Source organism: Euphorbia lathyris, chromosome 2 (assembly GCF_963576675.1).
Source record: "Euphorbia lathyris chromosome 2, ddEupLath1.1, whole genome shotgun sequence".
Classification (NCBI taxonomy): domain Eukaryota; kingdom Viridiplantae; phylum Streptophyta; class Magnoliopsida; order Malpighiales; family Euphorbiaceae; genus Euphorbia; species Euphorbia lathyris.
This window is the reverse complement of record NC_088911.1, coordinates 22,807,729-22,832,009: the sequence shown is the minus strand read 5'-3', so window position 1 is coordinate 22,832,009 and position 24,281 is coordinate 22,807,729. Positions and strand designations below refer to the sequence as shown.

The 24,281-nt window shown below is 35.4% G+C and overlaps 4 protein-coding genes across 9 annotated transcripts; 1 reads left to right on the top strand and 3 right to left on the bottom strand.

Annotated features, from left to right (window-relative positions):
- Nucleotides 1-363: 363 nt before the first annotated feature.
- LOC136216739 (uncharacterized) lies at nt 364-3,021 on the bottom strand. Its single transcript, XM_066003302.1, has 6 exons — nt 3,017-3,021; nt 2,779-2,956; nt 2,567-2,692; nt 2,174-2,317; nt 1,876-2,079; nt 364-1,793 (listed from the first exon to the last, which is right to left on the bottom strand). Exons 1-6 carry the CDS (start codon nt 3,019-3,021, stop codon nt 1,662-1,664), a joined length of 789 nt encoding a protein of 262 aa, XP_065859374.1. The 3' UTR covers nt 364-1,661.
- On the bottom strand, nt 2,822-10,434 carry LOC136217283 (uncharacterized). Its single transcript, XM_066003887.1, has 10 exons — nt 9,948-10,434; nt 7,573-7,981; nt 4,646-4,714; nt 4,239-4,520; nt 3,960-4,139; nt 3,761-3,874; nt 3,619-3,673; nt 3,426-3,524; nt 3,038-3,288; nt 2,822-2,956 (listed from the first exon to the last, which is right to left on the bottom strand). The coding sequence occupies exons 2-9, from the start codon at nt 7,977-7,979 to the stop codon at nt 3,079-3,081; spliced, it is 1,416 nt and encodes a 471-aa protein (XP_065859959.1). The 5' UTR covers nt 7,980-7,981; nt 9,948-10,434; the 3' UTR covers nt 2,822-2,956; nt 3,038-3,078.
- LOC136220220 (probable plastid-lipid-associated protein 10, chloroplastic) lies at nt 4,798-6,593 on the top strand. The gene is made up of 6 exons (XM_066008011.1): nt 4,798-4,830; nt 5,094-5,189; nt 5,854-5,934; nt 6,185-6,271; nt 6,387-6,451; nt 6,500-6,593. The coding sequence occupies exons 1-6, from the start codon at nt 4,798-4,800 to the stop codon at nt 6,591-6,593; spliced, it is 456 nt and encodes a 151-aa protein (XP_065864083.1).
- Nucleotides 10,435-13,085: 2,651 nt separating the features above from the next.
- Nucleotides 13,086-23,594, bottom strand: LOC136217282 (uncharacterized). Of its 6 annotated transcripts, none has more exons than XM_066003882.1 (14): nt 22,977-23,592; nt 22,548-22,859; nt 22,252-22,431; nt 21,656-21,791; nt 20,785-21,122; nt 16,218-16,347; nt 15,664-15,783; nt 15,506-15,550; nt 15,324-15,403; nt 14,662-14,758; nt 14,434-14,523; nt 14,184-14,237; nt 13,620-13,685; nt 13,086-13,527 (listed from the first exon to the last, which is right to left on the bottom strand). In XM_066003882.1, the coding sequence occupies exons 1-14, from the start codon at nt 23,384-23,386 to the stop codon at nt 13,375-13,377; spliced, it is 2,211 nt and encodes a 736-aa protein (XP_065859954.1). In that variant the 5' UTR covers nt 23,387-23,592; the 3' UTR covers nt 13,086-13,374. The 6 variants fall into 6 exon arrangements, 5 of the variants coding, with proteins under 5 accessions (XP_065859954.1, XP_065859955.1, XP_065859956.1 ...); XM_066003883.1 differs by having other exon boundaries at nt 22,548-22,870; nt 22,951-23,159; XM_066003884.1 differs by having other exon boundaries at nt 22,548-22,870; nt 22,977-23,117.
- Between the last annotated feature and the right edge of the window lie 687 nt (nt 23,595-24,281).

The window sequence follows — 24,281 nt, the reverse complement described above, 5'->3', positions numbered from 1 at the left end:
CCATTGTTCCAGAACATGTATTGTTCCAACTAAAATTGCATATTGTTCCAAGCGAAATTCTACATGTTCCAACATAACCCTTACATTGGAAAAAATATTTATATTGTTCCAACACTATACATACATTGTTCCAACAGAATACATACATTGTTCCACTGACAATATTAAATTGTTTCAACAGAAATAGTTAGATTCTTTTTAATTACTTTAATATGATTTAAATTTCTTTTCCATTCCAACATAATCCGTACTATATTCCAACGTAATTTATTTGCTACACTGAACACATATTTATCTCATAAACCTTTTTGAATATAAAATCATATATACAAATTCTAAAGTATATTTACAATAAACTGCTAATTACAAATAGAGAAAAGTACAAAAATAAACCTTATGGTTATACCTGAGTTTCGAACAACACTCACGTGGTTTAAAAGTTTGCAAAATGGTATCTTGAGGTTCATTCCGTTAGCAAACACATACCAAATTGACTATCGGTGTTAAAAGTCAAAGGGAAAAGAGTTAATTTGGTCCTTATATTTATTTTTTATAAATTAAATCTCTTTATTATCAAATTATCACAAAATACTTCAAAATAAAAAATAAAATTCAATTACGCTATCTTCTCCATCTCTCTTTAATTTTTTTATTTTTTTCTTCTTCTCTCTCATCTTTCTTAATTTCTCTCTAAAATCAATTGAATTAAAGATTAGATGTTAAAATCAACCCAATATTCAAATGGGTAAGAAAAAAGTTTCAAATTTCGAACTTCATGACTCCATTCATCAAAAATTTTGATTTTTCTTTGTCTCACTTTCCTCTGTGAAAAACCCTAAACCCTGGATATCCAATTCCATCAGTGTCCAAAATGCGCATCTTCATTTCCTTTAATCTCCTGAATTCCAATACTAAAAACCTTAAATCTATGCAGTCCACCATCTACAACCTCATTTTCACCAAATCAATATGCCAATCCACCTCCATTCCCAAAAAGCAGTTGTGAGTACGCGATCATGGCTATGAAAATTACATGGAAATCAAGAAGAAAACCCGTAAAGTCACCAAGTTCCAGTATTTAATTCTTTCTCAACCCAATCAAACAATACAAACCTCTCGCCTTTACAATCTTGCTCGCGGCCTCGGCTTTAATTTTCTTACTCATTAATAATCAAAATTTTTGATGAATGGAGTCATGAAGGTCATATACAAGGCCCTTGATTGTGAAGATAGAGGCGTGGAGGTTGAAATTTGAAACTCTTTTTCTTACCCATTTGAATGTTGGGTTGATTTTAATGTCTAATCTTTAATTTAATTGATTTTAGAGAGAAATTAAGAAAAATGAGAGAGAAGAGAGAAAAGAAAAAAGTAAAAAATTAAAGAGATTGAGAAGATGGTGTAATTGATTTCTATTTTTATTTTGGATTTTTTTTGTTATAATTAGATAATAAGAGGGTTTAATTTATAAAATAAATAAATATAACGACCAAATTAACTCTTTTTCCTTTGACTTTTAACACCCTTAGTCAATTTGGTATTTGTTTGCTAACGAAATGAACCTCAAGGTACCATTTGTAAACTTTTAAACCACATGTGTGTTGTTCGAAAAAGGTGTAACCACAAGGTTTTTTTTTTTTTTGCATTTTCCCCTTACAAATATGTTATTGTAAATTCAATCCAGCTCTAACTGCCCATTCTTTTGACTTCTTATCGATTTCACCAAGAAGCTCATTTCTAGGATTCAATAAAATGGTCCAGCAATACTGAACTCTAAGCTTTCTAAACTCTTTTTCCTGCAAAAAAAAAAAAATAATGATATAAGAAAAAAGAATAATAGTAATACAAAATGTTACATAAAGAATTTTCAATATATACCTTAGAATTCTTTGTCAGTCCAATATCCCACTCATTCACACTCTGCCCCATATATGTTTCCATATGCTTCAAAAGAAAAATACCACAGTCATTGTGGTTAGTCTTCCCTCTCCATTTCATGTTCATCAAATGCACTTTGTATTCATACATTCGTTTGCATGAAGAAGCATCATCTTTGTACACAAATTCAGCATAGGATTTTAACTGCAACGCACGAAACAGAAAATATGTTATCAAATATGCAAAATAATAATAAACATAAAATCCACAGTATGAAATAAATTATGTTATAACATACCAGATATTCAGGGCAATTCCTGTACTTCTTAACACGACTAATGTTACGCGGGAGTGTTCTATTATCCACTATTTCAACACTATTTGCCAGATTGTTCACAACAATCAAATAGAAATGTTCATTACAGATAACAGGGAAAAATACCTAATAAACAACAAAATACATAAGTATCTGAATAAATTCTATGCCCTTCAGCTACTGCTGTTCCACCATAAATTTAAAATTGTTCCAACATGATATTTATGTTGTTCCAACCAGAAACTTCTATTGTTCAACCAGAAACTTCTATTGTTCCAAAAAATATAATGTTATTAATATTCATTGCATATTATAAACTATCATACTCAAATTTCTAAACGATACTAGTATCAGTTATTTGAAAATAAAACTTACCAAGTCAACATCAACCAAGTTCTTAACATTCGCAAAATCAAGTTCAGTTTCAAGCCTTTGCTTAAAAGATACAATCTTTTCCGCTTCTGTTGAGTTGCATGTGTTAACTTTAGAAAACAGTAAACTCTACAAAATGATCAAAACAACAGTTAGCAAAATAATTATTTCCAAAATGAAAAGAAAAAACAAACTTACAAAGTTAAGCAACATACAAAAGCATAGGTAGTGAAAAAAAATCTTTTGACTTTTCGCTCAAATTTCTTCAATTCTTGACTGTTCAAAATTGAACTCCAGACATCCACAACATTATTAATAAGATGTTTCTTGCTAGAAAGAGATAGAATCTCTAGTTTATTAATATATGTTTGTCCATCGCCAAAAAATACATCACTTCAAAACAAGGAAAAAAACAATTAGTATATGTCAAAATAACATATAAATTCATATAACAGCATAGCTTCAACTTCTTACCAGCTTTTATAAGGACTAAATGCAAATTCAACAATTCTCCTTTAACGGTTATCGATGTTCTCCACCAACCTTGGATGTTGACGAATAAAAGGAGAACGCGTGTACTTTGATTCCTTAATCGTCCTCCTTCCATGCCCTCCTCCACCATCCTCATTATCAACAATAAATTTCAAAACAATATCTGCCAACTCTCGTCGTAATTCATTTATCTCATCTATACTGTATGACGACTTCCTTGGATCCTTATTCCACTAAAAAAGAGATCACAATTAAAATCATGCATCAAAACTATAATTTCAACATGTCATACATTAACACTAATTGTTCCAACAAATTCAATGAAATGTTCCCAGAAGAAACACCAATTGTTCCAAACAATAACACTTACAATCTCATCAATCTTCAAATCTTTCTCAGACACTATATCACGCATGTACTTCATTACGTAATACCCACAGCTTGTGTTATCTGTCTGAGTTGGAAGCTTCTGCACAAACAAAATACAAACAACTTAAAAACAAAAAACGAAAATATACAAATATACATACAAGAAAATCCGCAAAGAGCAAATAAAGACGTACCCCAGGACAAATCCATTTTACTTTAAACTTCTCATCGTAGAAAGATTTAATAGATCTACGAAATCAAATTCATATATATGTCAAACTATTGCATTAAAAAAATATAATACATTATGAAAAGGCATTTGATTATTAAACATACTCATCAACAACAAATCTCCATTCATCATTTTTCACGCGCAAACGACCCTTCAACGGATCGAACATAAAAACCCGTTTCATCTCAAGATCAACAACAGTCAAAGTCCAATGATAGCTGAACAAAACAATTATATTAGTACAACTAAACTACATTATTAACCAACTAAAATAGATTATCAGTACAGGTAAAAAATGCATACTATTTGTTTCGCGGTATCAGATACAAACATTGGCGGCCGCACTGTCCATATCTCTCTGACAAAAACATGGCCTTCTCCTCTATCGTTTTAAATGTTTCAATTGTATTGGTCCTGTTTGGATCAACAAGGGAGAAGGACGTGTCCAACCTCACATTGTTCTGCATCACATCATAGAGGTGCCTGTACAAAACACATACAAAATATATACAGTAAACATGCCATTAAAAAAAAGAAAAATAATCACTAATACAAGCATGGAATGATAGATTAAAAAAATACCTCATGTAATACACAATTGGACCACACGCTATCGCACCTATATTAGCCACATTACGAAGATCCCTCCTCAAAATATATGCACTCACCTCATGACCAAAAATGTAAGCTTCAAAAGTTGTGTAAATTGTCCTCCCAGCACATAAATACTTGTCAGCCAATCTGCATAGTTTTGCAAATTCGTCTGGCACATTATCAGGCAAAGATTGTAGGTCTATATCATCATCATCGTCATCATAAGACATGTCTGTATCACTTTCATTATTTGACAAAGCATCAATATCCCTGTTCAAAATATAAAACAACTCAAATAAATAACAAAAAGATACATTGTTCCACACATATATACGAAATGTTCCAAGCAACTCAAACATTTGTTCCAAAAGCAAAATAAAAACATAATCACTTACACGATTTCCTCATTACAATTAGCAACCCCATCGCCTCGATCTTCATTTATACAAACTATATCAGCAGGTCTACATACAACATAAAACATCAATTCATCCACACATATTGATTCAATTGTTCCAAAACAAACAAACACAAATTGTTCCAACAAATGAATCAATTATTTAAAACAGATATAGCAATAGTATGAGGATCTTGAGTGTTAACCATCTCAAATTTGAGACATGCCTGCTATGTGAGATTTGATTTTGTTTACTCTCTGTTTGAAGAGGCTCTTTTACTTTTGATTTAACATTCATGCCTTAGGTAACCCCTCGCAAATTTATGCAAATGGCATCCTAAAAAACACCAATTGCTATAGGACTTGGAGTAATTTGCTTGTGCTCTTCTTTATTTTTAGCTTGATCTCTTTGTTTATCATGTATTTGTCTATGAATGAGTGAATAGGTTAGGCAGATCTTTCAGAAGTTTGAATATCGAGATAAGTCCAATGGAGGTATCATTTGTAATGTTGTTCGGTGGAGTATCCCCTCATTGTTAGAGGTAAAACCTTAGCTTTCCCTCTCCCCCACTGCATCACCTATGTTTATCCATCTGAGCTAGAGTTACCAATTGAAGCAGCATATTGGGATTTATGTTATATCAATCAAAGCAACTCTAAATCTGTGTTGATTAGTAATTCCATTATGTGTCGTACTAGTACTTGAAACCTTCTCTTTTTCATTCATGTTTAGGAACTTTTTTGTTGCAATTATAAGGAGTTGATTCTTCAACCATGTGAGGGATTAAGGACCTCTGCATGTATCTTTATCATGGCTAAAATGTCAGAAAAATGTGTTCTAAAAGCTATGACTGGAGAGAAAAGAAGTACCTACCAATAAACAAATGTTTTATGAATAAGAAAATAGGAAACTAAACGAAATAGACAAAATGAATCAACCCAAAAGCAACATTTTATTTTAAGAAACATTGGGCTCTACCAAATATATATGATGGTTACAGTAGTGCTCACCTGGACCATAAATGACCAAATGAATTTGGTCATTCATCATTAGATCTAAGCTTATTAAATTTAAGCTTTAGGATGATTTGCATCTCCACCACATGATCCTAATAAGCTTGGATCTAACGGTGAATGACCAAATTTATTTGGTTATTCAGGGTCGAGGTGAGCACTACTGATGATGGTTATACTTATGTATTACAGGAACAAGATGGAGCTACTTTCCTTGTTTCTGCAAAATTTGATGTTGTTTCTGCACGTAACATCTATCTTCAGTTTGAAGAGGTCAGGTTCTTTGTCCTTTATTTAACATGACTTCCCATAACTGTGGCTAAAACATGCCGCATATTATGTTGGATTAATGATGAAACATTGCAAACACATAGCTCTGCAATTGTTATGTCATGGATTTAATAGCTCACTTCATAGTCTCTAAAGCCAATTAAAAATTTCCTCCTCCAAGAAAACATTATGTTACTTTTTCTTTGCGTTCCTGTTCGTTTATGTGAGGCCAAAACGGTTGTGATTTTGGCAGATAAGCGTCCAAAATATCAAAATCAGCGACGAGCTGCAAGCTTTTATAGCTCCGGCAATACTACCATGCTCATTCCTACGTCTCCAGGTATAATGAATGTTGCAGTTGCTTTTTTTGACTTTTTGTTTGTTTTCAAGCATTCTCTTACCTTTATTAATTCTACAAGAATGGAAGCAACTAATAATTTCTCTGTTAATTGCAGATCTTGCAGTTCATTCGTACTTTGAAAGCTCAAATTCCTGTAACAAGTCTAGGAAATCCAGGGAGGTAAGTCCAACTTACACATGAATGAAAGGAAAAGAATTTGAATTTCAGGCAACATGTGGGAGGATTATATTACCTTTCCTATCTGGACAGAAATATGCTTATAGGGCGTGCAGTCAGAGGTGGCGGAGTATTTGTATTGTAGAAAAAGGGCTCTCTTTTAAGAAGCTTATACTGTTAGTCTAAAGGGAAGAAGAGGAAAATGTGTATATTAGTTGTTCAAAGTCCCACATTGAAAAGCTAGACTTTTTGAGGGAGTTTGGAAGGCTATATATTTGGGCTTGGGTTTTAGGCTTAAGGCACCCTACAACTAGCCCCCTCTAATTTCTAAGGCTTAGTTGTTTTCTCCTCCTTTCTTTATTGTAATATTTGCTCTTTTGCAATAATATTTAATAGTGTCCGAGGACGTAGGCAATATTAGCCGAACCTCGTTAAATTCTGGTGCCTTCTCTATATGTTTTATGCTTTAGCTTTCAATTTGCTAGTCCTTTCCGCAACACATATTTACTAAAGCTCGGCCTCTCGACTTATGAGGAACAAGCTCCAATTCTCTTCAATCTGGAGTTAGCAAGAAGGGAACTGTCCATGAGTTAGCAAGAACGGAAAGAACGAAACTAACTTGTTAATTGATAAGAAAAGAGGAACTCATGTTGTCCATAACATGTTGCATTTTATTGTAAATTTATGATGATACAGAAGCCATTGATACATATGTGATGTATATAACAGCTGCAATTTGGTTATCGCAATAACAACATCCATATTGCGTTTCTATGCTCGTCATATATCTCTTACTCTAAGTGAGCAAACTCGTCTTAGGGAGGTGAGGTTGGCCTACCCTCAGAACTACACCCAGCTTGATTTGTAGAAGGATTAGGAAGCATCTTCCGAATCAATTCTCTAAGTCATTCTTTTTGCTGATTTAGATGTTGGCGTAAGTTTTTTTCTTGCTGCAGTTTCTCATATTGTTGACGCTTATGTTTAACATGTTGCTCTAATTGAGAAGTTTGTTGCTCTAATTGAGAAATATATGCATCAAATGGTGGTGCGTCACTGTCACTACAATATAAACAGAAATATGCTAGAAGAAAAAAAGTAAAAAACATAACAGGTGAAATACTTACTCATTAGCATCAACATGGATGGCTTGGTGTACATTAACGGTTCGCTTGACATTAAAAGCTTCATAAATACTTGGTCTTACACCATTTACAGCCCCATTACGAACACCTCCATTTGAAATTTGTGATTCTTTTGTACTATGACTTGATTCCATAATAGCTTCACCTTCAGTAGGTATTTCATTGTTACCATCAGTAACATCTTGTGTAGATGTTCCATTATTACCAGAAGCTACATCTTGTATAGTTATTCCATTGTTGCCCGTAGCTACATCTTGTGTGGTTGTTCCAGTGTTACCAGCAGCTACATCTTGTGTAGCTATTTCATTATAATCATTAGTTGCACTTTCTCGACCCCTTTTACGTTTAGGATTTCTTCCACCATTGTGTTGATTTTTGCCTCGAGCCATCACTGGAAAACAACAATTGTTTGTCAAGATAAATAAATGCTTGAAATGTCTTCAAAGGAAAATTGGTTTAATGTTTCTATTTCAGGTGTCAAATGACATTTAATCCATGTTATTATATATATAATTGCTACAAAATTTATGTTGTAAACACACAAAAATAATTGTGAACATTTGGCTAAAATTCCCAGCATTCTTAAATATGAATAGAATTAAGTAAGGATTGCCTAATTAGATTTTCTCAATTGTAAGTAGTCTATCATTCACATGGATAAAGCTGGCCTATCACTGAAAATATTACGGATTTCTGAATTAGTCAAAATCTCGCATCTAAATCTCTCGACCAAATTGGCTCATTATAGTTTCTCACTCAAGACTAGGTCTCAAAATGCAAAGCAAAATGAGCAAACCAGACCTGACTCTTTTCTTTGTGCCCTCTTGTATAGGACCATACCCACAAACAAGACATAATTTAAGGTTAAGTCCAACGAACAGAAATCTGAAAAGCCAAACCTCAAAATCTCACTGACACAGGGTGCTAGCAATATATGTACTTTCAAGTCTACTTAACTAACATTCAAAACTAAACTATATCTAGTAGAACAGCTTGTAGGGTAAATATATTTACAGCAGTGCCTAAATTAACTATAAGTAGACCAGTGGGTTACGTGCAATACAATAACTCGTATTTATCAGTATATATCACAACATATCATGTTACTGAAACAACAGTTGAAGTCCTAGTTCATGCTTGAGCAGCACATGAGCTGCGCCCAATATGGTGTTCACTCTCTAGAACCAAAGAAAAAGCACATCACTGTTGACGAGAGCAAAACACAATAACGACCGATCCCCTTCTAAAACCACAAGAAATAATCATAAATTGTTTTGTTCAAACAGTACTTTGATCTCAAGACTTTGAGCAATTACCTAACAGGAAAGAATAATGACTAAATCATAATGAAGCATAAAATGGAATCTTGTTTTGCTACTTGTATCCTCCACAAGACATAAATAAGAACACAAAGAGCTAAGCTACTAGCCGGACACCATTCATAGGCTTATACTTCATTTTGGATTCTCCATAAGAGGCAATTTACACTCTTATGCAGTTATACACTTTTGTCAAACATGAATCTTTTAGGCTTTCACAACACATAAATCCTATCTGTCCTGCACTCTTACTAACAACAGGAACTACTTTTACATCAATTTATATGCTTAAAATCATCACATAGACCTCATGTAAAACATCGATAGAAGTCAGAAAATTTTACTTGCAAGTAGAAGATAGAGTAATTAAGTTTTTGAGGTTGGTAGAACTATGAACTATTCAGGGAGTGCAAAGTTAAGAAATTAGAACTCTTTAAGAAGAAAAAATCTATCATAGGGCTATTAGACTATTAATCAGTACATTTGAGATTATGCTTTTATTGTAAATGCTACTCCAAAATTTATATATATTTTTTAAGGTCAATAAAGCAACTGATTAAACAACTCATTTGGACTAATTTCTCTACTCATCATTGAATTTAAACTCAAACCATGGGATCGGTTCAGTCATCTTGAATACAGAAAATGCAGCAATCACATATCGAACGTAGGACAGCTGAAAATAAAATTATTAGGAGGCATCAATGAAATGAAATGCAGTTTCCGCTAGACAAGGCACGACAATATAGTAGTGAAGTATATCCCCAATCAAATCAGTGAAAAGAAATACAAACAATCGAGTGGCCCAGGCAAGCCTCAACTAGTAAAAATCACAGTGAAATATTTAGAGGTTTAACAGGTGAAAGGATAAAAACTTTCGAATGCAAATAATCAAATCGGCTATATTTGAATACATACAAACAATCTAAACTTCTCCTTAACCATACACACTCCTAAATCGAGATCATACAGAATCTAATAAGATAATAAACACCGATAGAAGTCATCATATAGCAAATGGAGCTTCAATGGAATTACCTGCACTATGCACTCGAAGTACAGAGTGATTTCTGATCTTAAACCTAGAACTGGATCCAAAGAGCTTGATTGGATGAAGGGTAGGGAAGAGTTAATAAAGGAAGGGCAGAGAGAGGTAGGGAAAGGTAAGGGAAGAGAAGGAATGGGAGGGTTCAAAATTGGATGCAATTTGTTAAAAAAAACCCTTCAAAACCTTCTATCAACCCTCACTAACCTCTCTGAACCGTCCATGCAATCAAGCCCAAAGATTCCAGTCTTCAAAAGTTCAAAACCCCTCCAGATCCATCTCCACTGATTATGCCGTCAAAAGAAATATCAGAGAGGGAGTGATAGTTTCACAACATCCGACCTAATCTCTTTTGTTTTATAGCAGAGAGAAAAAACAGAGCGTGCAAAATCGAGTGAAAAATTAAAGAAAGTAGAGATTGCCCAAAATCTGATTGCTTATATTTTCTGAAAAATAGCTTCGACATTTTATGTTCTTGTATTTCACGACATATGCCGTTTTTTAAATATTCTCGTCCCTAATTCGCCGCTATTTATGTCAGAATTGGCGGGGACTATTATTATTTTTGCAATACAGGTCGTTGCCAATATATCATATATGTCGTTGCTAAGTCTACGGTATCTATATACCTATATATTATTATATTTATATAATATAAAACAGTAACGATGGACTGAGGTGTTACTTCCTCTTTTTTTACTCATAAAAAATATAATATATAATAAATTAATTTTAATTGTATTTATCTATAAAAGTATTATTTTGTTCGTATTTATCTAAGATTTCTACAGAATTTAGATTAATTTCTAAATTCTCTCTAACTCTATGCATATCTGTAACGATGGAGTTGATGGATTACTTCTTCTTTTTTTACTGTTAAAAATATAATATAATATACTAATTTTTATTATATTATTATATTTATCTATAAAATAATTATTTAAAGTAAATGCAAAAATAAAATAATAAAATTGAATTTAGATAACATCTTTATGTCATTAATTTTAATTATTAAATTACAATTTTTTTTAATATTTATATGCCAAGATGAATTCGTGCATCGCACGGGCCAAAAACTAGTTTTATAGATATTGAGTAAATTATATTAATGTTGCATGAACTTTATCTTAATTCACACTTTAGTATTTTTAATCGGTTATTTATTGAAAAAAACTTTATCACCGACTAACCGAATGATTACAGACTAGGCACTTAGATATTATAGGGTAAAGACCTAATACATCATCAGCACTCTGAACTTGTTCATAATAGTAAATTGACTCCTTAAACTTTGTAAGTGTCTCACCAGCTCTTTGAATTTGATTATTTCGTATCACCAACTCCCCCAACTTATCCATAAAAGTAGATTAGCTCCCTGAACAGAGTCTGGTCCTTCTCATTTTCTTCTAGTTCTGAAAATAAACCTTCTTTTCTTCCTAAAACAATCGAAATTAAGCAAATGATTGAGTGTATGTCATTAGATTGATATGCGATGTGCAATTCAAAGCCGTAATGTTCTTGTGACTAGGTAGTTTTTATCATGGAGTCATCCGGCAGTCCGCTTGCACAATTTATAGACAGTGTCGTGAACGTCTTAAAAAGATTGACCTCGTATGCGACAACAACAATGCTATTAGAATTGTGTCGATATGTTGCATCTAATTCCGATGACATATATAAAAAGAAAAAAAAAACCTTTAAATAATATTTATCTAAATTAAATAATTTATGAAATATAATTTGAATCTCTTTAAAATAATATATATATATATATATATATATATATATATATATTATTGATTTCCACCAAAGTGGAAACCAAAATCAACCAAAATTGGTTGAGTTTTTAATTCTATAACAAAATGGTATAGAAATTTGGTGGTGGTTGAAGAAGCCAACCACCACCAAAATGGCATTTCCAACCCTTATTTGGTGAGTGTTGGAGATACTCTTAGAAGAAGTGGGGTTTAGAGTAATGTTAGTCATGATTTCAGTATCGATAAGAATCATATTTTATGGTGTGTGGTTTTTTTCTAATCAAACCTTTTTCATGCACCAAATAAAAGAAATAAAAAAAAAAGAGACTCATTTATTAGTTGCAAAGAACTTTGAGAAAGCTAGGAATTTGGAGAAGAAGCAAAGAAAAAATGAGCACAAAAGAAGAATGGAGATGGAAATCCCCTTCTTTTATAGGCTGTTGACCTTAGAAAATTGAAATGGTCATTATTACAGACGCGTCGCTCAAGAAACTCCAATTAAAGAGGTCACATAATTGTATAAAATCCTTTCACTTCATTTTTTTCGAAACATCGGCACACTTCTCGATACATGACTACGGTTCAGTGGGAGAGCAATATGATTAGAAAGGGAACATGCAGTAACCCTGACCTCTCTGTTAACTTCACAGTCACCATGCTTTCTACTCTCCCCAACTACTCACATGGATGAGTTGAGACTACGCATTGGACGTTCCGATTACATTTGGCCAAAAGCCAAAATATCGCTTAACTCACTCATCAGATTCCTCTTTTGCCTATGCTAAACTCTAGTCCATTGAAAAATCCTTCTGTTCTTCAAATCACAGACTAGACGCTCTTGGATCGAAGCCCTAAACAACTATGGAAGACCCAAGGGAAGGACGGTACATCCCATGTGTAACAATCAATATTTTCGAATCAAAGCTTATGATGAAAGATAACGACCTCTAGATGCGTAGACCAATGAGGAAGACGTACCAATTCTCTAGAATTGGCATCTTGAGATATACATGATGCAATTGGTAATGCTAAATCTTAATGTGTCCCACTAGACAATATACTCCCCTCTACGTTCTTCCGCGTGTCTGTAACATTAACTAAGGTTCAAGACCAATTTCTCTCCAAATTGCTCCTGAATATCTTATAAATAGAACAAAATAATTATGCAGCTAAGATGTTTCAACACAAAACCTGACAACTCCTTTTACTCATTTGACTCCTTTTTATTGCAGGCAATTACTGTCTTATGGGAGATAAATGAGGTGTGATAAAAAAATAAAAATTTATCTCATGTTTGTTTTAAAGATAAGTTAGTGGATAAATAAATGATAAGTTATTCCTCCAATCTTATAACTAAAAAGGCCGAAAAAGCTCTTACAAAACAAACATGAAATAGGCCAAAATACCATAGACCCTTGTTTGTATGGTTTTAGATCTCGGGGACCTGTTTGCAAATAGTGAAAACCACGTGTTTTTTTTTTTACTTTACCCTTTAAGCTATACAAAACTACATAATGATGTATGTAGCCAAGACACCTTACAGCTTCTATACAGTGCCTCCCTTGTTTGAAAATGACATCTATGTACTTTTGGTATATACTTGATTCCTAATGAATTCTCCAACACTATATTGGTATGAAGTGATTCCAAACTAATCTGAGCTTTAACCAAGCAAATTATTCCAGCGTGCTTTAAGGGCTTCATCCGCCTTTTCACAGGGAATAGCTTCCAATCTGATTCTTCCATCAACGGGTGTTTCAATAACGAGGCCCAGCCTAACCAAAGTGTTCACCGCTTTGATAATTGGCATTTCAACCTGCAGTTAGCCCAAGCCACGAACATTAGCCATTGCCTATCTAAGAGAAGACATTCATATAATATAGATGCATAATGCCCCCATTATGTTACCTTCGCATTGAATGTATCGTATATAAATCTCTCACATTCATCACTTATACTTCGGTGACAACTGACCTGCGGTGAGATTAAGAAGAATCATGTTGATCTACAAGCAAAATCAATGAGAGAACAGAAAATGCCATAGTTTCTTCTCTTTCGGAAATAGCCAAAGGTCCAGCAAAATAAACACATCACAACAAATTATTCAAATTCTATTAATTCATGCCAGTAGTCATAAAAAATTCTAGTGGCCCTGGTGGAAAGGAAGGATATCATAATGAAACAAGAATGTTATTGTTGAATGTGTTCTATAGCTAAAATCTATGTTGCACAGAAACTCCTCTTCAGTAACGTTTTCATGTTTTGTGTCCGTTTCAGCTTCATTTTCATTTCTGTTTCAGTTTCCTAGCTATGCTGTTTCAGAAATAACGTTTCCAAGTGTCCGTTTCCGTGCAACATAGGCTAACATATTAGAAGTATATTTTACCACAATTTCTACCAAAAAAAAGAGTAATTTTTACCCCAATGAAATTCCAATTTGTATAGACAATAAAAACAAATATAACAGCAAACCTGGTCATTCTTTGCTTTAAGCAGGATTGCATAGGTCAAAATGGCTTCCTTGTACTGCATGCATGAGATAGTTTTTATCAGAAACAAACTACCCAGGGAACACAAATATATTGTTGAAATTAACTCACTAGAACATCAAACTCTCATTTTAGTGAACCTGTTATTGATAGTATAGAAGTCCCATACTTTATTATGGGCCTGTATCCACATTTAGAAAAGACAAATACATGAAGAAATATGAAGTTTTGACCTGCTGCTGTTCAGAAGCATCCAGAAGAAAATGAACAGAGCCAAAGCCACTTGCCAGTGTTTTCTCATAAAGCGTCCTGTTAACAAGTAGCTGTAATAATAAAATTCTATTAAGAAATTACTGAATGACTTAGAGCAACTTGAGTAATAAATATATCTCCTGTAATTCTGTAAAGATCAGATAAATATTTATCTTGCGCACTGATCAAACAATATTTTCTTAACTTACTTGATATCTATCCCATGTCTGTTTGTAACCCAAAGCAACGCGAGTTACATATATTATCAGTGCAGTGATGGCAATCACATCAAGATATATCGCTGACCTGCATTATAGAAGAAAAATAAAAGTCAGATATTAATACTAACTTCTAAGTGCACCCGGAAAGTTTTAATGATTTCAAGTGCTGCATATCAAAGGATTGAAAAGAAACTCAAAGTTTTAGAAGTCTGATATTCAGCAGAGAACTTAAACTACTCATAATCACATTCCACTCATGACTAACATAATGTACTCCCTCCATTTCTGAAAAGACGTCTTTTTAGGAAAATGCTCTTCTTCTAAAATACTTGTCATTTTAAAAAATCAAGCGAAAATTTAATAATTATTTTCAAGTCTATTCTTGTATTTAATATTGATAAGAAGAAAATTAATGAAGTGTTTCACATTCCAAAAAGAATTTATGAGGTTATTTTAGTAATAGTACAATAATTAAAAGAATATTAATGACTTCTTTAATTTATGTGTCAAAACCTTATAAGACATCCTTCAAAGAAACAGAGGGAGTAGTTATTCTCTTACATCTATATGTAGCTTTTTCTGACAGGTGCTTATAATTAAAAAAGAACAAATAATGGGAAAGATATAATAATAATATAATAAGATCTTACGGCGAAGAACCAATGTTTTCAAATTTGTAATTGATGAAGTACGCCGAAAGTCCAAGTATTGTAGCTAAATCCAACCGTACCTACAGATCTTAGCTTCCCAGTCAACAAGTGCACTTACAGCTTCCATAAAAGTATATTGGAATTCTCAAACATCTAACTGCTGCTTATTTAATTATATATACCGTGTCTATGATACGGAAAGAGAGCTTCTTGTGAGGAAAAACAACCTGCACAATAATGATAACAATTTGCAAGTTCACATCCACTTTTCAATGAATTACCACAATCTGCATATAATATATGAAGCATCAACAGACACTTTAGTATAAAAAGTATTAACTGGTAGATCAGGAATTGGAATTCTCTGGTAGATTTTTAATTGCAGTGGTGGAACCTCAGCCTTGTCACTTTTAGTCACTTCATTGGTGTACAGTAAAATCAGCTCTTCAAATGCCGGCTCCTGATTAAGATAAACACTGATGTTATTGAATAATGCCTAGTTAACTTAATTATGCATATGAGCCAATGAGGGTTGGTCCGAGTGGTAAGGCGTTGAACCTCTGCTTGACAGGTTTGAGGTTCGATTCCCCATTCCGTCAAAATTTAGCCCTCATTGGTAGGTGATCTGTAAATTCCACTGTAAACCCTCATCGAGGTCTGTGGTTTGCCCTGACCTTGGGAGTGGGTAGACCTACCCTTACCTAAACTTTTTGTTACCAAAAAAAACTTAATTATGCATATGCAAATACCACAAATTTAAGGCTCGGTTAACATGTCCAGATGGTGTTAGGATATTTGCACATATGAAAGAAGGAAAAACTTACACATTATCCTTTGGAATTCTAAAATAGTGAATTGACAAAAGATGTAACTAATTTTGCGCATGAGGAATACCTGAAGGACTGACTGCGAAAGAAGAATGGAAAATGAAGTTTTTAACATTTTCCAAGGATTATTTCCACAGTATTTTCTCGTAGCAGGTCTCCATATATCACTAAGTGATATCCTTGATAAAAAAATTGGCCTGAACAGATAATTTTTTTATTACTTGCCATTCAAGTGGTAATGGTCTATCATACAATAAATCCTGTAAAAATAGCTAATAGACACTTGTTGTCACAATGTCTTGCAACTTTTAACTTTAGGATTTCTAATCAAGCTCTCCTAAATTCATCGCAACCTAATATTTATAATTTCAATACATTGCCTGGTCCTCCTTGATTAAGGACAGCAGGCGACTCTGAAGAATTTATTACCATTATAAACAAAACAATATTCCAATCATGTTCAATTATTTGAATTAATAGGCCATGTAGATCACAACCTTCTCATCCTGCCTCTATTGCATCCCACCAATAAGCTAAAGCCTAAAAGGACAACATTCTCTGGGAAATAACCTTGGCAAAAGATTAGCTCGCAACGGGTCTATGCAAATCATTAACCTAACATGCATGATAACAAATTCATAAAAAGTACAATAACAAGATTGATTTTGTAATAAAACATTAAATTCTTCTCTATACTCCTATAATATAATGAATAGGTCAGGACAAATTATAGCTTGTTTAGGGAATAATTATTCTTTTACACCTAAATGGACAACATCCTCGAGGAGACAACCTTGGCAAAAGATTAGCTCGAGTCAGGTCTAAGCAGGTTATTAGTCTAACATGCATTATACCAAATTCATAAAAAGTACAATAACAAGATTGGTTTTGTAATATAACATTAAACATCTTCTCTATACTCCTACAGGATAATGAACAGGTAAGGACAAATTATAGTTTGTCTAGGCGAGATGGGTTTGAGAGTGTTCATGGAGGGTATGGTTTTGGAGATAAGAATGAAGCAGGAAATGATATTTTGGAATTCGCATCAGCCTATGACTTGAGTATCATGAACACATGGTTTATGAAGAGAACATCCCACTTAGTGACTTATCGGAGTGGCGGTAATGCGAGCCAAATTGACCTCTTCTTAGTAAGGAGTGCTTGGAGAAAGAGTTATGTTGATTGTAAGGTGATCCCTGGTGAGAGTACGACAACCCAACATAGAGTAGTGGTGCTAGATTTTCGAAGTAGGAAATGTATAAGAAAACAAACACCACAAGTAGAGACTAAGATTAAGTGGTGGAAATTGCAAGGGGAGAATCAACAAAAATTTGTGGATGAGATGACCAAAAAAGATATTTGGACTTGCAATATGGATTTAGATATAGATTCGATATGGAATAAGATGGAGCATAGTATAAGGGAAGTAGCGAAGGAAGTTCTAGGGGAATCTAAAGGTAGCATGCCACCGGGTAAGGACACATCTTGGTGGACAGAAGAAGTACGACAAGCAGTAAAGAGTAAGAGAGAATCCTATAAACTATTGGGGAAATGTAGGAGTGACGAGAACTACGAAAAATACAAAGAGGCTAAAAGGGAAGTAAAGAATGTCATACGAGATGCTAGAGCAAAGGTGAATCGGGATCTGTATACAAGATTGGATACGAAAGAAGGGGAAAGAGACATATATAGAATTGCTCGAATGAGAGATAGGAAGACGCGAGATCTCGGAAAAGTTAAATGTGTGAAGGATGTGAACCAGAAAGTCCTAGTTGGAGATAAGGATATCAAGGAACGATGGAGGTCTTATTTTGATGACTTATTTAATGGAGATCGCCAACAAGATGTTGGAGATATAAGTATCCATCACGATATGATAAATCATGAATGCCTGCGGAGAATTCAAAAGGGTGAAGTCAAAATGGCATTAAGTAAGATGAAGTTGAAGAAAGCAGTAGGACCTGATGTCATCCCTATTGAGATTTGGAGATGTTTGGGAGAAAGAGGAATCGAATGGTTGACGACGTTCTTCAACAAAATTTGGAGAAACAATAAGATGCCATCAGAATGGAGGAAAAGTATCTTAATCCCTTTGTATAAGAACAAAGGCGATGTCCAAGATTGTGCCAACTATCGGGGAATCAAATTAATGAGTCACACCATGAAACTTTGGGAGCGAGTGATCGAACAAAGGCTAAGGAGGACGGTGAAGATCTCGGAAAACCAGTTTGGCTTTATGCCGGGAAGATCAACTATGGAAGCCATCCATCTAATGAGACAATTAATGGAGCACTATCGAAATAAGAAGAAAGACTTGCATATGGTTTTCATTGACTTGGAGAAAGCATATGATAAGGTACCAAGGGAAGTACTTTGGTGGGCCTTGATAAGGAAAGGCATTTCGCGGAAATATATTGACATCATAAAGGACATGTATGAGGGAGTATGCACGAGTGTACGTACTAGTGCTGGGAAGACTGAAGAGTTTCCTATTACGATTGGAGTGCATCAAGGTTCCGCACTAAGTCCATTTCTTTTTGCCATCGTTATGGATGAACTAACAAGTTCACTTCAAGATGGTATACCATGGTGCATGCTGTTTGCACCATGGTATACCATCTTGAAATAGTAAGAGAGAATCCTATAAACTATTGGGGAAATGTAGGAGTGACGAGAACTACGAAAAATACAAAGAGGCTAAAAGGGAAGTAAAGAATGTCATACGAGATGCTAGAGCAAAGGTGAATCGGGATCTGTATACAAGATTGGATACGAAAGAAGGGGAAAGAGACATATATAGAATTGCTCGAATGAGAGATAGGAAGACGCGAGATCTCGGAAAAGTTAAATGTGTGAAGGATGTGAACCAGAAAGTCCTAGTTGGAGATAAGGATATCAAGGAACGATGGAGGTCTTATTTTGATGACTTATTTAATGGAGATCGCCAACAAGATGTTGGAGATATAAGTATCCATCACGATATGATAAATCATGAATGCCTGCGGAGAATTCAAAAGGGTGAAGTCAAAATGGCATTAAGTAAGATGAAGTTGAAGAAAGCAGTAGGACCTGATGTCATCCCTATTGAGATTTGGAGATGTTTGGGAGAAAGAGGAATCGAATGGTTGACGACGTTCTTCAACAAAATTTGGAGAAACAATAAGATGCCATCAGAATGGAGGAAAAGTATCTTAATCCCTTTGTATAAGAACAAAGGCGATGTCCAAGATTGTGCCAACTATCGGGGAATCAAATTAATGAGTCACACCATGAAACTTTGGGAGCGAGTGATCGAACAAAGGCTAAGGAGGACGGTGAAGATCTCGGAAAACCAGTTTGGCTTTATGCCGGGAAGATCAACTATGGAAGCCATCCATCTAATGAGACAATTAATGGAGCACTATCGAAATAAGAAGAAAGACTTGCATATGGTTTTCATTGACTTGGAGAAAGCATATGATAAGGTACCAAGGGAAATACTTTGGTGGGCCTTGATAAGGAAAGGCATTTCGCGGAAATATATTGACATCATAAAGGACATGTATGAGGGAGTATGCACGAGTGTACGTACTAGTGCTGGGAAGACTGAAGAGTTTCCTATTACGATTGGAGTGCATCAAGGTTCCGCACTAAGTCCATTTCTTTTTGCCATCGTTATGGATGAACTAACAAGCTCACTTCAAGATGGTATACCATGGTGCATGCTGTTTGCAGATGATACTGTGTTGGTTGATGAGACGAAAGGAGTGGAGAGGAAGTTGGAACTATGGAGACAAACTCTAGAATCTAGAGGCTTTAAGTTGAGTCGAAGTAAGACAGAATATTTGGAGTGTAAGTTTAGCGGCCATAGGAGTAGGGAGGCAGGGACAATCACCCTAGATGGGAGAGTTGTTCAGGCCTCGGATTGCTTCCGGTATTTAGGATCTATTATTCAAACGGATGGAGAAGTAGATGGAGATGTTGCTCATAGGATTAGAGCTGGTTGGTCGAAGTGGAAGAGTGCTACGGGTTTCCTTTGTGATCCCGGAATGCCTAATAGATTGAAGGGAAAATTCTACCGGACGACAATTAGACCAGCATTGTTATATGGTACGGAGTGTTGGGCAGTGAAACACTGCCACATCCATAAGATGGCGGTGGCGGAGATGCGTATGTTGAGATGGATGTGTGGTCATACGAGAAAGGACCGGGTGCGTAATGAAATAATTAGGACAAAAGTAGGGGTCACATCTATTGAGAATAAAATGAGAGAAAACCGACTAAGGTGGTTTGGCCATGTGAGACGTAGAGCGCTTGATGCGCCGGTTATGAGAACCGAAGAGTGGCAAAGGGATGTAGTGGTGAGGGGTAGGGGAAGACCTAAGCAAACTTGGAGGAGGGTGATCGAGAGTGATATGAGTTTACTGGGAATTGAGGAAAATATGGTAGTGGATAGGACGGAGTGGAGGGAGCGAATTTGTGTCGCTGACACGACTTAATTTCACGGTTTTATAGGATGGTTCATGTTAGCCGACCCCGAATCATTTCGGGACTAAGGCTTTGTTGTTGTTCTTTTAAACCTATGAGTATAAAAATCAGGGAAGGTAAATTAGTAGATCTAAGAAAAGAGAGTAAATTAAAGAGCCATTAACCTTAAATGAGGTTCAGCAGCATTATTATCACTGTCATGTTCAAAGGGTGTTTCTGGTATTGGTGGCACAATGCCAATCCAAGTAAGCAACTTTCTAAATAGCCTTCCACGGGGTCCAACTGGTGACAGAAATCCTTCATAACGACTTACTGCCCTCTGTGCTGCAAGCCAAATGGGAACATCATTATCAGATAGTTGTTCCATCCCCACAAGATTATCAGAGGCCTGTTCATTATTGGCAAAATATGATTGCTGGAAAAGAGACACGTCATCAAGCCAAAGAGTCATTTTCTTGACCCAATCTTGCCCTTGTTGTCTCTGTGAAGAATTTATGACAGCCTGTGCCAAGACAGCATAAACGGAACATGTCAAGCCTAATACACTACACTAATAGCTTCAATATAATCTATAAAACGAATATGAAAATTTCCACCACCCCAACCCTCCTACAATCTAAATAATAATAATAATAAAACGCAAAACAAATTGAAGCTACAAATTATGTTGCACGGAAACAGAAACGGGAAATGAAACGGAAACGGATACCGGGAAACGCTATTTCTATGAAAAATTAGTTAGAAAATGGTAATGGAAACAGAAAAGAAACGGACACCAAATGCGGAAACGGTAATGAAGAAGAGTTTCCGTGCAACATAGGCTACAATCATAGAGCTCTTTCAAATTCATGGGCTGTCTCAGATAATCCCCAACAATTTCAGAAACTTAAGATGTTGATTTTTTGAAATTGATATCAGCTATTCAACCTTCTTCCATTGGGACAAAAAATATTTAATTTTTGTATCAAATCCTACTCATAGGGCCACACTAGTTCTCTAAAAGACTGATACATCCAATCAAGGAAAGGCAACCACCTTTTTCATCCATTTGCCAACTTTCCCTAATGGTTCTGATATAAGGAAGAAGATTTTTTGCAGAAATCTGGACTGTAAGTAATCCAGTTTTTCAACAATCATGAGGCCTTTCTGTCTTTCAGTGGAATAACCTCTCCTGCAAGTAAATAAGACCCGTAGTAAAAAGTAAAGCATCACAATATACAACATATTGGAAAACCAACTCAGCCAGCATTCTCAATTTCCTAATGGCTAGTTTAAGGCATAAAAAAGCAATTCTTGTGCTAGTATCTTTTCATGCATCAGAATCCAAACTTTATCATCATGATGTCAAGCTAAAAGCATCATACAGGGATTACTAATCTGTTTGTCTCCCACAGTTGTTAGAGTATTTCACTTGTCTCAAGTATAGATGTATCCTACCTGTTGAACTGTTTATGTTTTCAATTGATCATGCTGACATATAATATATGAAAGCAGTCGTTAACCCTAAAAGCAGCTAAGTAGTTCAGTTATTTAATCGAGCTTCCATAGGTTCGCACCCAATAACAAACTAGCATCAAAATTTCTTGTTTTCCCCTCTTTCACCAAATAACGTAACCAGCATAAAAAGTTACCTAAAAATTATTGCATTGGATTCAGATGCTTTCTTCCAATCCACATATACTGGCAAAGTAAGAAGATAATCCGAGTTCAAGGCAGATGTCAACATCAAATCCCGAGCGGATAGTTCTTGAAACTGAGCATTATTAAGAAGCTGCATAAAAGCACGCTGGAAACGAGTCGCAACAGCAAGCCTACAATTGAGTTGACATAATAAGAGACAAATCAACAAAAACCATGAAAGGGCGACATATAGCTCAATATATCGTTGACGAATCTCAAGCTAATTTAAAATAGATGGGAAACAGACCTGGACTCATCATTTGTACTTCTTTTTTCAATTTTGGCTGAATAACCTAAAATATTTTTCAAATCCAGACCAGACCCAAAATTCAATGGCATGTCAAATTCGCCGTCCTTCCAATTGTTCCATATTTTCCCAGTTCCATTGATGCTGTCGTTAACAAAGGATTTGTCCCCGTTAAGTTGAGATGATCCGTCAGAATTGCCCCGTCCTTTATCACTACCATCCTCATTATCCGCGGAATAACTGACGAAGTAATCTCTTCGCATTTCTTCTAAAATGCTTTTGTGCTCAGCGTGAAGAATGGAATCCAAGCGCCTGTAATCACACTTTGAAACTGCAGTTTTAAAAGAAATAGAAGAGGAAAAAAAGAAGGAACGACAGAATATATTGAATAATTGTATTAGACCTGACGAGAGAGAACGGAAAACTCACGAAGAGAGAAGAAGAAATTGATTAGCATCATCGGGAGAGTCAAATAACTTCGACACAATAGCCTCCAAGAGCTCCGACTTAGAAACAGGGATGTATGTTTGCCTCGCCACACCTATTTTCGGAATCCCTTTTTCATCATCATCTTCGTCTTCCTCAACTTCTGGTTGCTCTTCACCTTCTCCCTCTCCCGGAACTGTTTCGGTCTTATCACTCTCCATAAATGTAAATACCTCTCTAATAGCAGCCCTACATTGTAGTGGCTCCTCCAATGATAGTTCCTCGAGTCTAAGAGAAGGACGAGGACCAGTTGAGATAGCAAGCGTGCGGTGACAGAAGAGAGAGCGGACTACCGGAAAATGGCATGAGGATGATGCAGCGGTGGCGCCGGTGAAATTTCGAAATGATAACATGGATCGTGAAGCAGGAAAACCTAGGCTTGACAGCGTATAATTGTTTTGTTGGGGAAGGGATGAGTAACGCTCACATGACTGAGGCTGAAGCTGATGTTGAAAAGCTCCAACAAGCGATGGCGGTAGCGGGTGAAGAAATATTTAACGGTTGGAAGCATATTTGACACGTTTGCATTTTCTTCTCTAACCTCTTTGTCCGCCAAATTTCTGGATAAGGCGAATCAGAATTCGGCTATTATTTTGTTGACCAAATACATCACGACTTCTCTGAAATTGTGATGTAGATTGATTCCCTTCGTTTTACAAGTTTCTTATTAGCTTATTAAATTTATCCATAAATTATTAGCTCTCAATTTCATAAATGTTTTATCAGTTCTCTAAACTTATTTATTATGTAACAATTAAATATAAAAACTAATTAGGATACGCGGAATGGTGAACTGGCTCTCTCCGGGTAAGGCTCTCGTGCTCTCCGATGATCGTTCCTGTGTAGGGAGCGGTCCATGTGTATACTCCGACGATCAAAGCAGTTAGTCACTCAAGGGAATTTACTATTTGTTTAAAGATAGAGTTAGGAAATCTGTTCCCCGATCTCTTCTTGGTTATCTTCCTCCTTATTTATATTGAGCCTTTTTGGGCCCGGCCAGTCGGGCCCCCAGTTGATATTCCGAATCAAGTAGTCCCCCCCCTTCGGTCAGGGGTACCGAGTATTGCATGCGAGGTGTCGTTGGGGAGCTCATAGCATCATCACCGCCGTAGCGAGCAGAGGGAAACTCTGAAAAGGTTTCTCGCGTCAGTGGGGTTGGGGTGGCCTTTCCTATTGCCGCATGCGTTCCTTGTTTTAACGCGAAAATTAATTGGCCCTTCATTAATGCTTCTGCACGCGCCGTAAAGT

What these genes read in the sequence shown, in the direction of transcription:
- LOC136217282 (XM_066003882.1), bottom strand. Translation starts at nt 23,386, where the DNA reads ATGTTATCATTTCGAAATTTCACCGGCGCCACCGCTGCATCATCCTCA. An exon ending in GCTGCTGAACCTCATTTAAG is followed by an intron (nt 16,348 to 20,784) that starts GTTAATGGCTCT and finishes TTATCTGTTCAG; the next exon opens with GCCAATTTTTTTATCAAGGA. An exon ending in CTTTCCGTATCATAGACACG is followed by an intron (nt 15,404 to 15,505) that starts GTATATATAATT and finishes TAAGATCTGTAG; the next exon opens with GTACGGTTGGATTTAGCTAC.
- LOC136220220 (XM_066008011.1), top strand. Translation starts at nt 4,798, where the DNA reads ATGAATCAATTATTTAAAACAGATATAGCAATA. An exon ending in TCTATCTTCAGTTTGAAGAG is followed by an intron (nt 5,935 to 6,184) that starts GTCAGGTTCTTT and finishes TGATTTTGGCAG; the next exon opens with ATAAGCGTCCAAAATATCAA. An exon ending in GCTCATTCCTACGTCTCCAG is followed by an intron (nt 6,272 to 6,386) that starts GTATAATGAATG and finishes TGTTAATTGCAG; the next exon opens with ATCTTGCAGTTCATTCGTAC.
- LOC136216739 (XM_066003302.1), bottom strand. An exon ending in TTTTCACTACCTATGCTTTT is followed by an intron (nt 2,693 to 2,778) that starts GTATGTTGCTTA and finishes ATCATTTTGTAG; the next exon opens with AGTTTACTGTTTTCTAAAGT. An exon ending in ACTTGGTTGATGTTGACTTG is followed by an intron (nt 2,318 to 2,566) that starts GTAAGTTTTATT and finishes GTTGTTTATTAG; the next exon opens with GTATTTTTCCCTGTTATCTG.
- LOC136217283 (XM_066003887.1), bottom strand. Translation starts at nt 7,979, where the DNA reads ATGGCTCGAGGCAAAAATCAACACAATGGTGGAAGAAATCCTAAACGT. An exon ending in CCAATTGTGTATTACATGAG is followed by an intron (nt 4,140 to 4,238) that starts GTATTTTTTTAA and finishes TGTTTTGTACAG; the next exon opens with GCACCTCTATGATGTGATGC. An exon ending in TAAAATGGATTTGTCCTGGG is followed by an intron (nt 3,525 to 3,618) that starts GTACGTCTTTAT and finishes TTGTTTGTGCAG; the next exon opens with AAGCTTCCAACTCAGACAGA.